Source organism: Condylura cristata, unplaced genomic scaffold (assembly GCF_000260355.1).
Source record: "Condylura cristata isolate star-nosed mole 26May11 unplaced genomic scaffold, ConCri1.0 scaffold00025, whole genome shotgun sequence".
Taxonomy (NCBI): domain Eukaryota; kingdom Metazoa; phylum Chordata; class Mammalia; order Eulipotyphla; family Talpidae; genus Condylura; species Condylura cristata.
Window position 1 is genome coordinate 17,824,310 of NW_004567126.1, and position 21,570 is coordinate 17,845,879.

The 21,570-nt window shown below is 50.8% G+C and overlaps 1 protein-coding gene across 2 annotated transcripts in view; it reads right to left on the reverse strand.

Moving 5' to 3' along the window:
- The window catches only part of GRIK4 (glutamate receptor, ionotropic, kainate 4), a 383,774-nt gene that overhangs the window by 130,133 nt on the left and 232,071 nt on the right, over window positions 1-21,570 (reverse strand). For both annotated transcript variants that reach the window (XM_012729818.1, XM_004689170.2), the window contains exons 5-7: window positions 17,701-17,866; window positions 8,425-8,603; window positions 4,461-4,514 (exon numbers count right to left, since the gene is read on the reverse strand). In XM_012729818.1, the coding sequence (XP_012585272.1) occupies window positions 4,461-4,514; window positions 8,425-8,603; window positions 17,701-17,866 (399 nt within the window). The remainder of the gene's footprint in view (window positions 1-4,460; window positions 4,515-8,424; window positions 8,604-17,700; window positions 17,867-21,570) is intronic.

Below are 21,570 nucleotides of genomic sequence, written 5' to 3' on the forward strand. Positions count from 1 at the left end.
GGGAGGGGGAGAGGGAGGGGGAGGGGGAGAGGGAGGCAAATGTAAACGAGTAAAAATGAAAACAATGAACAACTATAAACCAGAGATATTTTATGGGAGTGGGAGGGGAAACGGGATCGGAACTGAGGTGGGAAGAGGGCACTGGACTGTGGTGATGACACACAGGTGAATTGGTGGTGAGAAGCCCATGGGAATTACAACTGAGATGGGAAAATGCACAAAATGAAGAATGATGTCAAAAAAAATTTAAAAAATATATAAAAAAATTTAAAGAATTCTAAGGTAAATCTACCTCCTGCCAATCTCTGTGACTTTTCCAGCTTACCCTGCTGGTCTGAAGCTAATGTGAGCACCTGCTCCATCTCTGTGCCGGAATTCAGAGTAATGGGGCATGATAGGGGTCCCTAAGGACTTCAGAGAAAGAATAAAGAAGAACTGAAGCCTGCCGGCGCCTGTATTTGGCTGGGAGGGCCGGAGTAGCACAGAGAGGCTACTCATTGCCCTACATAGGAGACACTTCCTGCTCTGGCCCCAAACTCCAACTGCCACTGGGTAGGAAGAATGAACCACAAATAGCTCCCTGACTCCTAACAGAGGCTGTCCCTTCCAGCGAGCCCAGGCACTAATGAGAGGCTTCCAGAATGTTCTTTCACTGCCTGATGTTTGCAAAGGTTCCACTTCTATCCTCTAGATTATGATTCAGCCACCATCATTCATACAGTTATTTTCACACATCCCCTTGCAAACTTACAAACTGTGAGCCCTGTAAATCCCAGGTTCAAAGAACTCTCTGACTGAGGCATCTTCCCAGGGCTCGTCTTACTCCCGGCCTACCCAAAAAGGAAAAAAGCTCTTTGAAAACTAAAAGAATTGTAACATTATAAGTAAAAAAATACAGTGCCTTAGCAACCTATAGTACCTCATAATTTATAATGCATTTTTACTTTCTCCTCTCAATAACCTTGTAAGATTTCATTATCCCCATTTTAAAAGAGGAAGGAGAGGTGGTACACAGCGGGGTGACACTCTCTTCTTAAAACCCTCCAAGCCAGACACAGTATGGCGATTCCTTAAAACTCTAAAAATGGAAATGCTGTATGAGGCAGCAATACCACTACCATGCCCTAGGTATTCATATGAAGAAGATGAAGCACTTCTATGAGAAGATTCATTCCCACCTGTGCTCATAGCTGCAATAGTCACAAGGGCCAAGAACCTAGATACAGGCTGGAGAAAGAAGCGGTGGTCTATATACTGATGGAATACTACTGAGTTACTAAAAATATAAAAAAAAACAGTGCCTTAGGGACAAGGTGCATGGATCTTGAGTAGATTAGGTAAAATGAAAGAGTCAGGAAGTGAAAGACAGATGCTGGATGGTTTTGCTCATTTGTGGCATATAAATTACGAAACAAAGCCAAGTGTCAAAACACAATAGAAATAACCTTGCTGCTCTGAAATCTATGGTGGTTACCAGCTGGGAGGATGGGGAGTCGAGGGAGAGGAGGAGGGAGGGGTGATGGGAGGTGGGCACTGAGCAACAGTCTCACTGAAGGGTGAGACTGTTCTGCTCAGGTGTAAAGTTGTAAGCCCAAAAGTTAAGCAGTCTTGAAAACAAACAGCAAATCAATAAAATTTGATAAAAAAAATGTGTATTAAAGGAAAAAAATCTCCGAGCCAAGCAACTTCTCATTCTGGTTACCGCTTTGGGACTCCTCGCTGCAAATGACTGGCCTGCTTCCACCTGCCTTGTCACGGGTGCACCGCCAGCCGCCTCCTCTGCTGGCCCGCTGGGCTGGCACTCGGCAGGTGGCCCCTGGCCTGTCTTTTCCTCTCCTCCCCTTGACTTCCCAGGCTCCCAAAATGGAACACAACTGCACTTTAATCGCTCTTTATGCTTCTGCCAACTTGCCTGGGCTCCCCCAGATGCCTCCTTACTTTAAGCAAATGCTTTTGCATTGCTCAGGGAATAGTTTAATCCTTTTCTCCCTCTTTACATGTTAATGCTCTGATTTACAGCAACAGTGTGAGACAGGAAGAAAAAGGAAGGAAGCCAAGGAAGTTCCTTCTGTTTTACAGTGGAGGGGTAGTGACTGGGAGGGGACGGCGGGGGGGGGCCGGCTGGGATGCTGGCAAGGTTCTATTTCTGGAACTGGGTGCTGCTGACACAGGTGTGCTCACTTGGAGAAGGTTCACTAAGCTAGGTACGTGTGATTTGTGAGACTTCTTTCCGTGTGCTAGATTTCAGCTGAAAAACTCTGCCAAGGGACTAGACAGTTTGGAGGTGGGGGTTAGCAGGTGATGGCTGGAGAGCCTAGTGTGGAAGAAGTCCCACATCAGGAGAGGAATTCTACTGGATTCCTCAAAGGTGACTTCCAACTTCTAGAGCATAGGTCTACGGAGGCTTCAGGTTAGCACAGCAGCACCAACAAAGAGCTGCTGATGGAAAGCCACAGCTGGAAAAGGGCAACGACCACAGACTCAAAGACTGTCACTCCCCCACCTTCAGGGGGCATGGCTACTACACCAAGGAGGGAAACTGCACCATCGCCACGATCACGTGACCACCAATATGTCGACCAAGAACATCTTGACTTCTAGGTAGCCTTTTTCCATTTCACTATGTAAGAGTCAAACCCAGGGGGCTGAGTTCTGCTCCCTTATATATCAAAGAGCTTGCGATTCATAGCCACCTGCTGTAAATCTTCTAAATAGTTTCCTTGCAAGAAGGGATGGAAATCGAGAAATGAAGAGTAATAAACTTGATATGCATACTCTGAGAGCAATCCGTGAATTTGAAAAGACTCACTGTTTCCTGGACATGTCATGTATTTTCAAATCTCCAGCTACATGGATATACTGCTCCTTATTCCAGAGGCTCTTCCATTCTTGGTTTATCTAGGAAACTCTACCATCTTTCAGGGCAGAGCCCGAAGGCCACTTCTTCAGTGATGTATTTTCTGTCCACCCCAGAGAGAACAAGTGGCCCTGGCCCAGTGTCTAGAGCATTCTATATGCAAATCGAATGGAATCCATCACTTCACAGTACGATAGGTATTTCTGATTTTCTCTAAGGCAGGTTTGGACACTTGTTCCAACTAATCCCTGCTGCCTGGCCCACTGCCCATTACATCGAAAGCATGCCTGGATGAAGGGGCCACTTAACTGATCTCAATATCTCATGCAGCCATCACATAAAATAAGCTTCCTCTCTGAAGGGTCGTTTAAAACAGCTCTTTGGACCTAAAACAAGAAAGAACCAAAATGTTTCTTCACAGGTGGGTCACTGAGCCACACCAAAAAACATAACTCAGCAACAAAGAGGACCAAACTCTTCCTTCATGCAACGTGTGTGTCTCGAGAGCATTCTTCTGAGTGGGAAAAGTTAAGCTCCAGAGGTCGTAAACTGAGTGATTCTATTGTAGTACATTTCCCAAATTATAAAGCCATAAAAACAGAGAGCAGAATAGTGGCTACTGGAGGTTAGGGATGGTGGAGATGTGGGTGGAAGATAATGGTAGCCTGAGGGGGTCCGTGGGTAATGAGACAGTGCTGTATCTTGGTTGCAGGGAGTTACAGAGCTAGAGAGGTTATGCCAAGAGCTACATCTTGATAGGTTCGATATGTGATAACCTGGTTTGAGACCGCAATGTCATTATGTAAGACAGAACCACGTGAGGACACTGAGCTGTGCCTCCTTCTGTGTTCTTTGCAACTTCTCGTGAATCTATAATTATTTCAAAGCCAAAAGTTAGGAATTTTTCAAAAACCCATTCCCTGGGTTGTTTCTACTCTCGAATGAATGTCTACACTTCTAATAACCTTACACATGTTTTAATGCTTTACAATTTCAAAATGCTTCTGCACAGATGAAATGATGTCATTTCAAAGGTAAGTAACCCTGTGCCACAGCTGTTCTGACGTCCCTGTGAAAGACAAAGAAACCAAGGCGCATGTGTGTTCAAGGGTCTACAACTGGCGTATGTGTTGGGGGGAAGGGGGAAACTCAGATTCCAACCCAATCTATTTTCTCATCTGCAAAATAGGGGGAGAGGCAAACCAGAGGCAAGCCAGAGATGGCCTGTGATGACACAGACAGTTAGGACACCACAAAACGCATGCTTTGGGGGACACAGTCTGGTCTACTTCTGGATCTGGCCAGGCACAAGCTGGACTCCTGAAGGTTCCAGAGCGGTGCCAGACCCACAGAGGAGACTCATCCATGCTGCGTGGCTGGAGGCATGTGAGTGGGGGAGTTAGGGCCCCCATCTCCTGAGGGTAGAAGTGTTGGGGTGAGAATCCCATGGCCCCTGGAGTTCCACGTTTCCAGAATGCCTCGCCTCTCTGGCCTCTCTCCTCTGCCTCCATCTTCCCTTCCTGGGCTTCATTCCATCACACCCCACAGACCCTAATTAATGAGATACTCTATGCCAAGGCAGTAGGCGCTGAGAATGTCTTACCAGATTAGTGAAGATGTATGTGTAGTAGGCTGACACCATCCCTAGTTCAGCTGCCTGAAAATGGAAGAGAAGGAGATTAGAGAGGAAAAATAAACCCACCAAAGTGAGTAAACTGCAAGGGTTTCCAGTCTAGGCAAATGTCTGGCCCACAACTTTCCAGCGTCACACAGATAGGACATTTGATTGGTTCTTTCATCCCCTTTGACCTTGAAGGATGGAGCTTAGAAACACTGGTTTCTAGAGTAGGGTGTCTCCACCTCCACCCTGCTCCCCACTCCCACAAAGCCCCCGCCCCCAGTAGCTGATGTTCTAATGTATCCGACATTCGCATGGCTATCACCTGATATCACAGAAACCAAAATGACTAAAGGAAATGAAGCAAAGCATAAAACAGACTATCTAATAATCATCTCCATGACTTTGAACAGTAACAATGGCTAACTTACCCACTGTTTCAGAGATGCCAAGCACTAGAAATCATTTCTTTTGGATTAACCCAACGGGGTAAGGACTAACAGGGAAATCTGACAGGCGAGGAAACTAAAAGGCCAAAGGCTGAGTCACCTGTCCCAGGTCACCCGTTGCATAAATGGAAGAGACACAATTAAAGTCAGGCAGCCCAATTTCGTGCTAACCAAACTGGATTCCCCTGGAGGACTGAACTCCCGGTGCAGCCCTCTGAGGGGCAGAGGCAGACGGGCATCTGTGGGTTGCAGACAATTCCCCAGGGAACTCCACCTGCTGCCATGCAAGTGCAGGAGACCCCTTGGTCTGCACTGACAGAGGAAGCAGGTGAGCCATTTGCACATTCGGCCTTCCCTTGTAGGAAGGAACAAGTTGCAGGTGACTTGACTCCCCCGCGACCAGAACACGCCAGAGCGCTGCCACCCCACAGTGGAGACTGGCTACTTCAGCGCTGCCTCCTTTTGTCTGATCTTTGGAGCCATCATCAACGCCCCTTGCCAACCTCCCCTGCCAGTGTGCCCGGCTTTGAGTGTGACAGGTGTTACAGAAACTGACAAGGAGGCAGGGTAGATAATGAGACCCACTGTCCCCAGGTCCCCCATCCCTCCTGACAGCCGGTTAGATTTTCATAATGCATCCTCCAGCCCTGGGCCACTGGGAAACTGCTTTTGTCATGACGACTGAGGTGCATGGGGGAGAAACAAGACCAGTGATGATTGCATTTTCCTCTGACATAGTGCTCATCTCCCAAGGAATTCCAGTAATTTTGGCAGCATTCTTAAAGGAATCCTCCCAGGCTCCTTGGAAGAGCAGGCAGGGACAGCCACATCACCTCCATTCAGAGGGGAAACTGACATGCAGAAAGGCTTAGGGACTGGGGCGAGCTGATGCTGGGGTCACAGTCGAGCTCGGGGAGTCCTAAGGCGATGGGAGGTGCCTTCTGCCTTCAGCTAGGCCTTGTCGTCCTCCACTCCCAAGAGCGTGCTACAGCATGAGGTCCAGCCGTGTCTCCTGCACGCCCACGCCTGTCATCACCACCTGGCCCACGCAGCCCACTGGCTACAGGGGTTGGGCTGGGGGTAGGGACTAGGAGAGGGCACTCTCGGATGGTTAAAACCCATTTTGTGAAATCTGCGGTCCTGAAGATAAAAGACAAGAGATCCTTGGTTTTTAAGACCCGAATTCTGGGTAAACATGGAGTTTTCTGCTGGAACAGCCGCTCAATAAAGTGGGGGATTACTCTGCAAATCCTTCTGAAATCAAGAGACAGCAGAGTGTTGCCAAGCTCCGAGGCCAGGCTCACGGGAGCACAGCGAGTTTCCCAGAAGCTGTGTGCACTCTCTGCTCCCCACACTCCAGGAGCCCCCCAAGGCTGGGTTGTAACCTGGAAAGAGGAGCACAGGACCCCAGAGCAGCTGGGGACTGAGCCCCGGCCTGGGGGGCTTGGCGGTTTGGTTCACGAGAGTCACATAGGAAGAAAGGGAACAAGCCTCTGGAAGCTTCCCTGGGAGGCTTTGGTGGGTTTGGTGCCAAGGCAGCGAAAGCTGAGGCTGATGGGTGGTCTCTGAGAAGGCTACCACTGCCCCCAGCAGAACAGTCTGCTCATGATGCTCATTGCAGAGGGGATTCCGTCAAATAAATGTGTTTTTAATGAAAATACCCAGTACTGGCAAGGGAGCTACAGGGCACCTTACACGGCTGGTGGGATTGTACATTGTTATGGCCTTTCTGAAAGATAATCTGGTGAATCATTTCAAAATCCTGAAAAGCACGCATACCTTTAACTCAGCAATTCCACATCTAGAAATTTATGTTAAGGCAATATTCATGAATGTGCATGAAGATTAATGTACAAAGATGTGAACCCCAGGAATATTTATGATAGGGAAAGATTAGAAACCACCTGTGTCTCCAACAATAAAAGACTGGTTAAATAAATTATGGACACCCATATGACAGAAAATGATGCAGCCATTGAAATAGCTGCAGAAAAATACGTAATGATATGGGGAAAATGCATGGCAGATAGTTAAGTGAAGGAAAGCAGGTCACAGAAGAGTAGGTGCAGTGCGGTAATTTTGTAAAGAAAAAGAATTGTGTCTATCAAGGCATAAAAGATAGACATCACATTTAATAGTGGTTAACTCTGGGTAATGGAATTGTGAATGATCTTTATTTTCTTCTATGTACTTGTCTGTACTTTGCAAAATTTCAAGAGTAAATTAAAAATCAAACCAACAGAGCCTAACAGCATCTGCTGGAAATCAAGAAATATTCTTGAGAATATTGAGAATATTGAGGGGTTCAGGGACAACTAGCCCAGACATAAGAGAAGAGGATAAGGAAGAAAAGAGAAAAATCCTGTGTCTGTGTGTGCACACAACTTGGGCCTTTGGAGCTGTGGAAGATTACTGTGGCGATGCCCAGGGGACGGGCCCTGTACTGGGAGAACTCATTCACACCTCTTAGGACCGGAGATAAAAACCAGGTGGGCAGGAAGGTTCAGAGAGAGGCGGGAGCGAGAGGGAGAGACAGTCCAGTGTCTGTGGGCCCCTCGCAGCTTGGCAGAGGGTAACGAGGGGCCTGGGCTCCCCAGTGGACCATGGCAGGTTGTGTTTAAACGTGCAATTAAAATGGCATTAGAAGAGGGCAGTGTGCCCGAGACGCTGGGGGAGCTGCTCGCTGGGAACTGCTGCGGAGTCTGGAAGTGGGGTGCTCTCTACCTGGGCTTGTACATCTCACCCAGCTCCAGTCCAGAAACTGCTACCTGGGGATTTCACTGCGGCCGTGTCCAGCTGTTTGTCCAGGGAGGCCCCCAGCCACCCGACTTCTGTAACAACACCCCTCCCAGAATCTCATGCAAGTCAGTTCTGACTGGGAGGTTTAGAAACTGCCTGTCTTGCTATCAGAGACAAGGGGTACAGGCTCTCCTCCTCATAGGACGAGCCTTGGGCAAAGCTGCTCATCTTCCAGAGACTCGGCTTTTCGTTCAGTGAAGACAGTCCCCCCAGTCACGTCACTGAGAGGATTATGCAGAAGTGACGTGGAGGCACTTTGTAGACTGCAGAACGCCATGGAAGGACCACACACAGGCGGACAGGTGGCAACACACACAGACAAGATGGTCCCAGCTTCAAAATGCAGAAATACTTGTGTACTGCTTGGCAGATAGTCAAGTGCCCTCCCCTCTGTCCTCTGCCCCCCTGGGAGCCCCAGGCCCCTCCTCAGAGCCAGCCCCTGGCAGGGTCTAGGCTTGGCCAGGTCTCAGTTGGTGGCCGCCCTGCTGGCCCAGGGGTCAGATAATTTGACAACCTCATTGTCTTTCTTCTTTCAGGAGCTGTTCACTGAAACGATGAACAGGGTAGAAGGCCCAACCCCGGTGCCTGCAGCCTCAGTGCTCAGAACAGCAAGGCAAGAGGGCCGGGGGAGGAAGACGGTGAGCTGGGGAGGAGGGAGGGGGCTGCGAGGTGCCACCCACACCCGCCCGGCCGGCTCCCACCTTCAGGAGGATGGTGTGGGACATGGAGGCGTTGGCGTGGATGATGATGGTGGCCGTCTTGTCGTCCCGGATCTCCTTAAGGAGCGGGGTGGGGTCCCACGTGTCATCCAGCATCCGGACCGAGAGTGTGTCCTTGGAGATAAGGAATTGCCGCAGCAGCTTCTCTAGGTTTAAAAGGCCTGGAGGGGAAGAGAGGGTGAGACCCCTGAGGGTCCACAGAGCTGCTGGGAACAGTCTAAAAAACAGCACCTGCTCAGCGGGCCTGAAGCAGGGTGGTGGGCTGGCCCCTCTGCTGGGGCTATGCAGCCCCATCTTAACCTGAGTCAGTTGCTTAACCTTGATGGGCCTCAGTGATCACATTTACATTAAAAAGAAGGGGCCTCCCTGGTGGCACAAGGGATTAAAGCGTGGCACTCTGAAGCTCTCCGTAGACACTGCTGCAGGAGTTCGGTCCTCTGCCAGCGAGGTGACCCACACAGTGCGGCAGACCTCTTCTGTCCTGCCCGCTGCTCCCCCTCAGCAGTGTATTTCAGTCCATCTGCCTGTTCTCTCTCCACTCTGTCTCTGGTGAATCCCCCCACCCCCTCTGGCCTGTACCCCAGCTCTTGTATGCATAGATAAATAAATCTTTGCAATAATAATGATAATAATAAAGAAAGGAGGCTCCCACGTGCCCTGGGCCTCCCTGACAATGCTCTGCTCAGGAGGGAAGAAGCACTCCTGTTACAGGGGCAGCAAGGTCCAGCAGCCGAGACCTTTTGAGATGCCCCCTGGCCTGGGTTCCTCTCCCTAACCCGGCCACTTACTCACTGTGGGACCTTTGCTTGTGGCCAGGTCTTCTGGCCTCAGTTCCTTCATCTGAGAAATGAGAACATGAACAGCATCCTAACACAAGCGTCGTAAGGATTACACAAGGTAACAGGTGAAGAATGGAGGCCTGAGCCTTCTGCTTGCACAGTAAACCCTCATAAATGTTACATCCGAGCCCAGGAAAGCCTGCGTTTCCATCCTGGAGGTGAGGCAGCAGTTCCCAGATCACAAGGCCCAGAAAACAGGTTAGCAAAACCCTTTGAACTCCTCTGAGCACAGTGACTGCATTAAGATGAGGTATTATGATGATTGGAAAGGAACAGGCTTTGAACTGCACTCCACAGGCAATAATGTGGGCCTAGAACAAAACAGAAATCTGGGAGTGTGAGCGAAGGACACTCTTCCTTGCCCCCCACCCAAGCTGTCTGCTGTCCAGGGGCAGAGGGGGGAGGAGTGACTCCCAAATGACGTCACTGAGACACAGGGACTTGATTCTGCTTCGTGTCTAAAAGGGCAGGCCAGAGGAGGCTGGGTGGGCATGGAGTGCCTGCTCTCGGCTGCAAACAGAGAGAGACCTACAGGCATTTGCCCTCCCAAGCAACAAGGGCAACATTTACTGACTTCTTCACACGTGCCGGCTAATGGGTTAGGCACTTCACAAGACTCACCTCACTAAAGTCATCACAGCAGTCCTCTGACATTTCCATCCCACAGAGGAGAGTATGAGAGGGTGAGCAGCCTTCCAGCCTTCCACACTGGTTTCATGGGGAGGGTTGGCTTTCTAACCCTAATGCCCGTTTCTACAGCGACTAAAGGGATCTTACCTACAGGGCAGGTTGAAGACTATCTGGAGAGGTCCCCTGCACAGCTTCCTCACCCTCCTGAGCCTTGAGACGCACACGGGAGAAGGGAAGGACACTCTGAGGAGTTCGGTTCCACGTCTCTCGTTTTGCAGAGGGAGGGCAGTGCTTCTTCACTGGTCACATGTGGCCACAGCTGGGTCAGAGCTCCCACCTTACCATTTCCTTCAACGCTCTCCCTTGAGACCAGGCTGTCTCTTGGGCCAAAACACGGCAGGAAACAGCAGGCCCAGACCCAGGGGAGACCCAGGGACACGCATCTGGGCTTGGAGAGCAAAGCCCATACTTGCTGTGCTCGGTTCACTAAGAACAAGGGCCTGGCATGACGGAGACAGGAGCGCTGGGAATTTGGTGCCAACTCTACTCCTCCATCAGAGGTCCTGGGAGAGAGGCTGGGGCAGAGAGGAGGAAGCCCAGGCCAAGTCTGCCATTCACAAAGAGGCTTCAGAAATGGCCCAGCAGGGTCAGCCACAGCCCGGGCTTGTCCTTGCCTGCCTTCCGCCTAAGGCCATAGGGACAGCTGCTGTCTGTGACCCCTGCCCCCAGCCCCTCACCAACAGCCACGATCCAGAGTGGCCCTGATGTTGCTGGGGTGTTCCCTGCCAGCCCTGATGTAGAGAGTCTGAATTCAAGCTCAGGGTCAGCCCTGGCTGGCTGGGTGACCTTGAAAGATCATCTGTCTTCTCAGAGAATCCATTCTTCATCTGCAAAAGGGGTGCGAGATGCGATCCCCAAGTCCGGCACCGGCTGATATGCTGTGGCTGGCATGGAGATGGGTCCCATGCTGACCCCGCTCTCCAGGACCCTGGAGCCCAGGCACCTGTGGCTGAGCCTCCAACAGAGTTCAAACCACATCCTGTGTTGACAGTCTAAGTACGTAGGTTTCCTGTGGGGCAGCTGCAATTGGCCTTCTATGGACGAGGGAGAAAATATTCACATCTTCCTCAGAGATGACATAAAAAGCCAAATCACACCTGCGCAGGGTCTGAGCACCTGAAGCCCAAGTGAGACCTTCTGGGCTTGCTAGCGGGGAGGGAGTGCGTGGTGGGATGTGGGAATTGGCAGGGCAGTGGAGGGGACCCTAGGGGCCTGCGATGTAGCAGGCAGAGTCTTTGGCATCTGGCCGGGAAAGAGGCCAAATCCCCTGGGAGTCTTCCAGCAGGCAATGAAATTCAGCGGGATGAGACAGGAAAGCCTGGGGGATAACAGCAGGATTTGCACTGCAAGGAAACGCCTGGCAAAGGCTGCCCAGGGGCCCCTCATTCCTTTAAAATTGGCAGGTGCCCTGAGCTCCAAAGGAAAAGAGTCCCCTGGATATCGGATAAGCTGGGGACCCTAGTCAAAGCCCAGCATGCCCCATCTTCCTGCCCCTCGGAATATTGGGGTGCGGCTCCCCCACGTCATACCAATTACTTTCTGTGTGCTGAGAAGCTGAGTAGGGACAAGATAGGGTGCAGAGTGCAGTGGGGGAGAGGAGCAGCGAGTGCCCAGGAGGGCTGCATCTGCACCCAGGATCTCTTACTCGCCATCCCTTTTCCCAGTGTGAACCCCACCGGGGGAACTAGAAAGAGCACAAGGCTATATATGGGCTGCAGCCCAACTCTGCCAGGTAGACAGCAGGTGTAGGTGAGCCCTACCAATGCTCTGCACCTCCGTGTCCTTATTCATTAAATCAGAGCAAGGACCACCTGACATGGTGAGGGAGAGGATGTCAGGGGAGCAGGGGGCAGCTGCTCCCCCCACACCTACTGGCAGCCTGCTGTAGCCTCATCCCATAACTTTTGTAGGACTTGTAATCCAAAACACAGCCCTTGGTTACAAACCAGACAACACATTTGATAGCGTAGACACACGCACATAGGGAGATACAGCATATATACTAATTATTTCATGATGTTGCATAGAAATCTCACTTCAGTCTTTTTGGTCTATCCCCATTATTGGTTGGTGAACTAAATTAAATATCTGGGGGGGGGGTGGTAAAAAGATATTCTACCTTCTACATGCTAAAGAGCAGCAGTGCTGAAGGGGACAGATTCCAAGTCCCGTGAAGGAAGAGGGTGCCTGACTGGAGGAGAGCAGGAAAGGCTGTCACAAGACAGACTTGATCTTGGCAACCTTCAGACCCACACCCAGGAACCAGTGGACAGAAGTCACAGGGAGACAGACCTAGCTCAACACAGGAGGAACTGGAGCTATCGAAAGATGGAGTGAGTTCCCCATCACTGGGGGTAATCAAGGAAAGACTGAAGTCCCTCTTTAAGGATCCTTGTAGAAGGAATTAAGCCAGTGGAGGGAAAATTGGGATATCCTTCACCCAGAGATTCTCTAATACTGTGAATTGGAAAAGAATACTTTTTAAATTCTAGGCAGGGGAAGGAATTTCCGGAACAGAAAGTACAGCTTAATTACATTACGAAAACTGTGAGTTTTTCAGTGCAGTGTGGCATTCTCCAATTATTATTCTCCACCCTGCTCTCTCTTTCATGGCGCTAAGGGTTTTTACAAAGGCAGCAGTCACCGGAGGGGTTAAAAGCTGCCCTCTTGCTGACTCCCCTCCACCTCCAGCCCAACCCTCCCCTTCTGGGGGACTCATGGAGCAGCAGGTGGGCCTGCCAAGTCCTAGGCTGAGAGAGACCCGGGGAACCTATTAGTCTCGCTCAGGATGCAATGGGATGGATCGATGAGAGAAGCAGCAGGACGCTGTTCTGGGAAGGAGGAGGGAGGCTGGCTTCTGGAACTGGAAGGCAGGGGTCAGGCGGTGGGCGGAGGCTGTGAAAAGCATGGCTTCTCATGGGACAAGGACACAAATCTCCAAGTACTATCCAAGTAATGGTCTGCAGGGGACACAGAAGACCCTGTGTCCAAAGATAAAAATAAACACCCATTTCTTCTACTTCTGCTGCTCTTGGCAGCAGATTTAAGTTCTGGACAGTGCTACTACTCAGGGGGTGGGCGGGAGTGGGGGGGAGGAGGTGCTTTTAAGTCTAGTGGGAGGTCTCTGAGGATGGCCACCTCAGGGGATGGTGGGGAGGATTTCAGGAGCTGAGGATTCTCCTTGTGCTCAATACTCTCCATTCCCCTGTTTCACCTGCTTCTGGGTGTGGCCCACACTCCTGGCCAGGAGGAGGGGAGCAGGCTGAGCCTCTCCATTTCCTCAGGCAGGTCTGCTGGCTGGCTTGGCCACCTCTCCCCACCCCCGCCCCAACCCACACCCCACCCCTCTCTGAAGGCCAGGCTGGGGTGAGGAGAACCAGGCCTCTGGGTGGCCAGAGGCTTTCTGACTTCGGGGTGTCTTTTGAGCAGCTGTCCCTGTCCTAGGAATGGTCTTTCTAAGCTTTTCCCCAGGGTTGATTTAGCCGCACAAGTGGCCAGGGAGGCAGTTGTTCTTAATATTATGGGTGGAGATAAAATCACTGAAGCAGGACGGAGGCAGTGACTGAGATCACTGAGCTGGGGATCCTGGCACAGGCCTAAGTCCAAACCCAGGTTTTCTGGTTCTAGATTCTGTCCTCTGATTCACCACTGGAATTAGTAAGGGAGGACCCCAGTCCTCCCAAGAGTAGGGAGATGTTCCTCATGTCTGCCCTTCCACAGAGAGGATGAGATGCCACAGAGTCCACCTTGTCTGAGATCACTTAACACCTTTGGCAGAGTGTTTGGCATGTAGTAAATGCTCAACAAGTGGTCAATTTTGTGTCCCTGTGAGCAAAAGGCCTCCCACAGTGCCCCCTGGAGACAGCACAGGGAAAGTCCACTACTGTTCCCCTACTCCCCTGGCTATGGATAATTCCCCCACTCCCCCATTCTCCACCAGATTCAGCCATAGCAGGGCTGCAGAATGGAATGATAGTAATTAAGTGTAGATCAGGTTCTGGACACAGCTCCTTTCCACCCAATTACTGTGAGAGGTATTATTAGCCTCATTTCGCAAAGGAGGAAACTAAGGCTCAGAGAGGTAGAGTGACCTGCTCAACATCACACAGCTCAGAAGCAGTGGAGTTGCTTGGCTGGACTATACCTAGATGGCGCTCTTTTTACTGTACTATCTTGCATTTCTTTTCAGCTGCATTTCCTCCCCAGGACATCAGAGCTTATGCCTTAACAGCCTGAACTGAATTTAGCAAGCACAAGGTTTCGGGGCAAAGCCCAAACCTTTGCTTGCTCTGTCCTTGTTCAAAGGGATGCAAGGACAGAAGGAAAGGAAAAGCCGTGCTTGCAGGCACTCCCTAGGCAGGGATGCTGTGTCTGTCATCCCATTTAATCTCCTCAGTCACCCTGGGAAGGCAGGGGAGACACCAGAGGCTACAGAATGCCCAAGTCATGTTCCCAGGATCACAGAGGTAGTAAATAAGTGGCAGGAGACTCTGTGCCCAGGACAGGACACTCCGCCATGAAGAGGGATTTAAAATACTTGGAAAGAAATGCCAAGGAAAGCGTCACTAACCAAAGGAGTATTTGATCTCTGTGTGAAGACACCAAGGAAATACACAACACGCCACACTGTGGCCACAGGAATCCAGAGTCCTGGGTCCAGCGTGAGGGTCTCAAAGGGTAGCTCTGTGGCAGGGCTGGGTGATGGCACCAAAGAAGGCTTAGGGCCAACATGGGGAACCCCAACTTTCCTTGGAAGCCCCAATAGCCATCTGCCCCAGCATCTGTAGGGGTGATCGGGAGAACCATGCCAGGGCCCTTCCTTCATTAGAACTTGGCATTTATAGAAGTTCAGGTACTTTTTTCCCATTAAAGAAAAATAATAATATAACCTGCAAGAAATCTCTGCTTGGTCCAAAACCTGCTTATTAAAAATCTACTTTTGGGAAGAGAGTAAGTGGCATGATTCCCCACGGAATGGTCTCCGTTATGCATAATTTCGGTGACTGGGAAACAGAATTAGATTCCTGTTCTTAATTCGACGTGCAGTGTCTCTTGGTCCTGCATTAATAAGGAAGATGGAAGAGTGTCTCCTCCCAAGCTCTCTGCTGCATTTCCCTTCAGTGCCTCATTTCTGCATCCTTTGATTAAATTTTTAATCCACTTTGTCCTCAAACTTCTCCTGCTTTGCCCCACCTTCCTTCCTCCGGCCCTGGTTGGTGGGGCTGAGTCACTCTGCAGAGTCAATGTCAAGGGCGCTGTGTGGTGGACGAGCCCACTGGGCGGGGGCTGGCCTCTCCGGCACTGGGACAGACTCATCCTGTCAAGGACCTTGTCTGCGCTATGCCGCCCCACATCCTGCTCAGTCGGGGGGACAAGGGGACACAGTGTCCTTCATCTGTATCTGCCATTCTCCAACACTCTATACCTGCCAGGCAGAGGCTGTCCTGAGCCACTGCTCTGAGGTGCGTGTGCAGCCTGGCAGAGAGGGGCGGGGAGGTGGGGGGAAAGGAAGAGTCAGAGGACCTTGGTTTTGTAGCTTTGCCACCTACCGGGTGTGTGACCTGAAGCAAATCCCTTAACGGCTTCAAGATAGTTTTCTCAGTTCTAGGACGACTGGGGTGGAAGGAGGTAAGGTGGAAAAACATTAAGTGAAAAAGCTTTGCAATCCTTGAGAAAATGAATGTCAAGGAGCATCATAATTCTAATGGACAGGACCTCCGGCTAGGAGGAAACAGTAGCTAGCGCAGTATTCAAAGCCCATTAGGTGCTTAACAAACATCTGAGCAACTTACTTTGCAAAACTCAGGAAGACCCAAGGCAGAGCAAATTGGATTTGACTAACAGCAAGAGGGACTGTGGCTTGACATAAGAAAGACTTCCATGGCTGTTGGACACTAAACCCAGCACTGAGGAAGAACACAGGGAATCTTTATCTGGAGCAACGTATGGCTTGTCCTCGGCCACTCGACATCCTCACCAGTTCAGTCCTGCTTGAGGGGGCTGCTGGCGGAAACTTCAGGGGGGGCCCTTGGTGCCATTCATGGTGGGAGGAGGCCACACACACGAGGAGGCACCCGGCATGTTTCCCAACTGCATTCCATCAAATACCAGCATCCTATTGGCTTTTGAATTAGCATCCTTCGGGGACTGACAGTCAAACCAGTTTGGAAAATGATACGGTCAACAGCTGTTCTGGCCCCAGCACAATTCAGAGCATCCATGCTACTGGGTGCTATCAGTCTCCATGAGGGGAACCAGAGTAGAAAGACAGAATAGAATCAGATATTTCTGTATTTTTGGCCATGAAATTCTTGGCTCACAAAACACTTAACATCTAACGCAGTTGCACTGCCCACCTGTGGCTCTCGAGCTCTTGAATGGTGAACTAACTAGATTTGAAATTTTTATTTTATTTATTCATGTAGTTGTTTTTATTGAAGCACTAATGCACGATAACGTATCAGTTTAAGGTGTGCGTCATTATAAATCAACATCTGCATACACTTCATAAAATGGGGAATTCTAACACGTCCACACCCATTAGGCTATAACAATTTAACTACAGTAAATAAAATGTACACATCATTGGGCCTCAGTTACTTTAGTTCATGGTAGCACAGATCAACCTGGATGGAAGAACTGAATGACACTACACTGGAGGCAGCCAGGTACATGGGCCTGGTCCGGAAGTGGTCCTGGGCCCCCATGGTGGCGGAGAGGTTAAAGTCTCATCACTACAAAGCTATCTGCAACCACTGCAGCATGAGTTCGATCCCCACCAAGGAAGTGACCCACATGGCATGGCAGACCTCACCTGACTCACCCATTGCTCCCCTTAAAAGTGTAGTTCAATAGATCTGCCTGTTCTGCTCCCTACTCTGTCTCTGGTGAGTTCTTTCAGCAACTCCCTCCCCACACCTCTGGCCTATACTCCAGTTCTTGCAAGCATGCATAAATAAAATAAATCTTTTTTTTAAAAAAGTGGTCCTGATGGCAAATAGGGAGAAGATTTTGTTTTCAGATGCTGCAGGGACTTCAAGGGCCCACAGAGTGAGGCCTGCACAGGTGAGCTGTATGGACACTGGTACCTGGGACTTGGGCACTGGGACCCAGCGGTAGCTACTGGCCAGCACCTGCTGTACCATGTGGGGACACAGCTGTCACCAGGAACACAGACACACAGATTTGTCAGAAGGGGCTGGCTTAAATTAGTCAAATCTCACAAACACCAAATTTATGTCACAAATTGTCTGAGAGTCAGAGAAAATGGATTTCCAAAACCTGCATTTGCAAAAAAAAAAAATGCTTTATCAGGAATTGACCTTGAACCTTGTTCCATCAGCAAAACCAGCTCTCTAGAGAAACAAGCTCTTCAACCCATCATGTACAAATGCATCCAATTTTATATCCCCCCTCCCTCTTTGTAGCTCCTTAACAATGCGGCTGAAAATATGGGAATTGAGTTTGCAGATTCAAAAAAGGTTTGGCAGTTGGCCAGTCTCCCTGCAACTCAGTTCCTCGCCGCTTCCTCCAGGCCAGGGAGCTCCTGGACGGCACCCTCACTCACACACAAACAGCCAAGGACACATGGGGACACCCAAGCCCACTGGCTATTCTCCCCATGACCTGCGGGGGTCCTCGTGCCAGGTGTCTCTCAAGCCAGGGTCAAATCAACCTGTGGCAATGGACCCGACCTGCCTGGGGGCAGGACCAGCCTGGGGAGACTTACATTCTGCTTTGGCACAGATGAGGCAGGCGGTGGTGCAGTTGAAGAAGTTCAGGATCCCAGCGACAGCCACGCTGATGTCGGTGTTGCTGGGGTGGAGGTTCAGGGTTGTGAATCTCTGGAACTGGAACTTGATAAACTCCTCTGGGGCCACTTTGAAATGAGGGACCTGGGGAGTGGGGGAGTAAAAGTAGGCAACAGGGAGGATCCACAATGAGTGAGAAAGAGAATGGAGGGTGAGAGGAGGCTTCGGAGGTCGGGCTCTTCCATGCCAGTGGGCGAGGGCAGCTGTGGGACCCAGTACCCAGTGCTGGGGAGGGGAAGACAGGAACGGCTTAAGGCAGGAAAAGCCAGGGTGAAAGACTCTGTGGCCTGAGATCTGCACTGTGCCCGTGGCATGGGGGCCCCAGTCCTGAGAGGGCAAAGGAATAGATCTTTGTTCTAAGAGGAGCTGTCAGAGCTGGGCAGCAAGACCGAGGGCCCTTAAAAGGACAATAATATTTTATCTGTAGCTAATAAATCATAGCAGAGGTGGCAGAAAGAGAGAAATCATCAGCCCAGCAGGTCAACAGGTGTATAAACCAGCTCCTGACAAACTTCCTGGGTGAAGTGCTGGACAGGGGCCTCCCCAGATCAGCCCACGGGGGAGGAAGCACCACAGGTGGAGAAAGCGTGGAAAAAGCCTCCACATGGAGCCAGGTAAATAAATACCTGCTTTGGCTTCATTAGGCAGTGTCAGCTTCCCTCTGCATCTATTACAGGCACTTCCGGGAGCTGCTGCCCTGCCTCCAGCCTCTCTTCTCCAGGAAGAGATGTTAACAGGTTGTGATGGCTGCTTTATTGGTGGCCCAGGCTATTGTGGAGGTAATGGGAAAGTTAAAACGCAATAAGCTGCCATCCACCTTGATTTTATTCTGTCACCCTCATCCCTGGGACCCAGAGCCAGGGGAGTTGAAGGCACGTGGTGTCTTTAGCGGAGGATGCTGAATCCTGAACCTCCCCTTAAGACCACTGCCCTGTGGGAGAGCCAAATTACTTGTGTGTATTGGAGGGGGGAGGTTGAACGGATATAAAAAAGCAAGTGGGATTGAGGATAGATAACAGAAAGAACTTCCTGATGGTGAGTCGATGGGCTTCTGGGAGGGACTAAACAGAAGAATAGCAGAAGCTTCTTTGTCTGTGCTGGCCCAGAGGCCTGGTGACGTTGGGGTTCTCTCTGTGGGATTCTGCTACCTATAGTTTTAAGTTCCTAGAAGAAGTCAGAAACCAAAGCTCCTCTGAGGTTAGAAAAGGGGAAGGTAAAGATTTGGCAGACACTATGGAGAAAATGCCTAAGTTCAACTAAAATCAGCTCTTGAGTCACAGAGAGAAAGCAACCAATGTTTTCTAGCAGAGTCAGGGAAATGCAGACTTGGGGAAAGCCTGTGGGTTATGATAAAAGACTGAAAAAGAGCAAAGTTTACCTGAGCATCTCACAAAAAGGGACTTTCTTCTCCTTTCTACTTTGCATCCCAGACCAGCTGTCTAAAGTGCAAAACAAATGGGCTTTGAAAGGAAAAAAACATCACAAGAGGCAAGACAGGGTCAAGGCTGGCTGGCCTACGCCTTTGAGCGTCTCTGACCAAGGTCTCCCTGGGTGGCCCTCTGCACCGACAGGTCCCATAGCAGCTAACTCCTCCACCCCCATTAGAATGGACCCTCAGAGATACTTCTGAATCCTTGGACCCCACAGATGGGGGTGAGGGTGGGGACTGCAGATACCAATAAGTGCTTCTTAGAGCGTTGGGGTGATAAATTGAGACCTTGGACATGAAGACCAGGATAGCTGCGTACCTACCACGCAGTAACTGTTCAGGCAAGACCTTTCTCAATCCCTACCATGCTTCTCCCACAACCGAGACTCCTGAAACACTCTTGGGCAGGGGGTGAGGGTGAGTGTCCCCTGCAGGAAGGGGGATGGGTAGGAAGACCCCAGCACTCCTGCCATTTTCCAGGCTGCTGGGGAATTAGCCCGCTACCCTGAAGGGCCCACGCAGGGAGCGCTCAGGCCAGTCCTGCTGCAGGACAGAGACAGATCCATAATGGAGGTGTAGGTGCATATGCATCCAGAAGGTTTCCATGGAGGCAGGGGACACAAAAAGGTAAGTAGGACAGAAGGAAGGGCAGCAAGGCCGAAAGCAGCGACCACAGAGCTATGGAGTTGCTGGCCCCACTTCAAGTTTCAAAAAAAAAAAAAAAAAGCATTATGACAACTCGCTCTCTTTTCCCTAGGACCGAGGGGATTCCGTGCAAGGCAGTTCAAGCTTTATGAAACCTTACAATGAATGCTTAATCTGAACAGAAAGCAAAGACTGCTCCAGAAGGGGTGTGCCCAGACTGAAGAGGAGTAACCATCTGGCCACTTCCTGGGAGGCACACCTGTGTGGCAGGTCAACCACAGGGTTGGTGGCTGCAGTAGGGGTCACCCCGATCTGGGATGCCAAGCAGGGTTAAAGGAACGTCGGGTGCGATCACATCCTGGAACCCGAAGAAGTGGCCGTTCTGGAATGAGGATGAAGGTGGGGGGGCTGCGGAGGAGTGAGGGAGTGTGAAGGAGGAGAGGCAAGAGCAGAAGCCAGGGAGCAGAGCAGGGGACATGGGGAGCTTGGCCCCCTCACTCGGTGAGGGTCACAGCAACAGCCGGAACAGCAAGCTGCTACAGATTTGAGCCACTGCTGGAGCGCAGCAAGAGAGATTTAAAGGAAACATCAGGTCCTGCTTCCTGGGGGCCTGGCCTGTGAGGATCTGGAAGGGGCTGCAGTGAGACAGAGGCGTCTTCTCCGGCTTGGGCAGGCTCAAGAGTCACCTAAGGACATCTGGTGGGGGGGGGGGCACCAACACACAGAAGTGCATGACAAGAGGCTTGGGGACGTGGCCTACAGGACCAGCGGGGTAGAACCAGCGTCGCCCAGCAAGTTCATCTGCAGGAAACGAGCCTGAGAGGGGCTCGTAACAAGGAACACAGCCACCCCACCCAAGACCTCAGGGACCTGTCAAGCCCTTTGGTCCTACGAGAAATGGGGGTCTTGGAGGGGGTAGGTTCCCGGGGACCTGGACTGAGCAAGGGCCCACCCGCCTCTGTCGGGGCAGAGTTCAGTTCTTGCTGAGGTCAATTCTGCCTCTCAGAATTAGACCCTCCCAAGGGTAAAGTTCCACGAAGGCCCAGCCTCCGACCCCTGGGCAGGTACAAGGTGGAGTCCCCCTTTCCCTGTCCCTCTGCCAGGCATCCAGATCCCCACCCCCAGATTCTGACCTCGGCCCCTCACCACTAAGTTCTCCATGCAGAAGGAACTGGCTAGAAGGCACTTGAGGTGACAGGTGACTTGGCACTGTCTTCTAGGGAGCTGTCAGAAGGGGAAGGAGTGGTCTAGTCAGGAAGGACTAGCAGAGATTCCAGCTGAGACAGAATCTCTCCATTCCCGAGTCTGTTTTCTCTGGGGAGTGAGAAGGTAGTTGATGGGATAGAGAGCAGGTGATTACCCAAAGTCACCCAAGCCCATCTTGTCCTGGGGAACTAGAACTAGAAGGAATGGGCCTGTCTCTTTAAAACAGAGGCTCCAGCCAGAGGTTCCAGCAGGGGAGGAATTCCTGATTAAGAAGCCATCACTCATGGAAACAGCCCAAATGCCCAAAAGTGGATGACTGGATTAAAAAGATGTGGTACATATACACAATGGAATATTACTCAGCAATCAAAAAAGATGAACACAAGCCTTTTGCAGCAACATGGATGGAGCTGGAAGGGATCGTGCTTAGTGAAATGAGCCAGAAAGAAAAGGGAAAATACCAGATGGTTTCACTCATAGCAGGAGTATAACGGACCAGGGGAGAAAA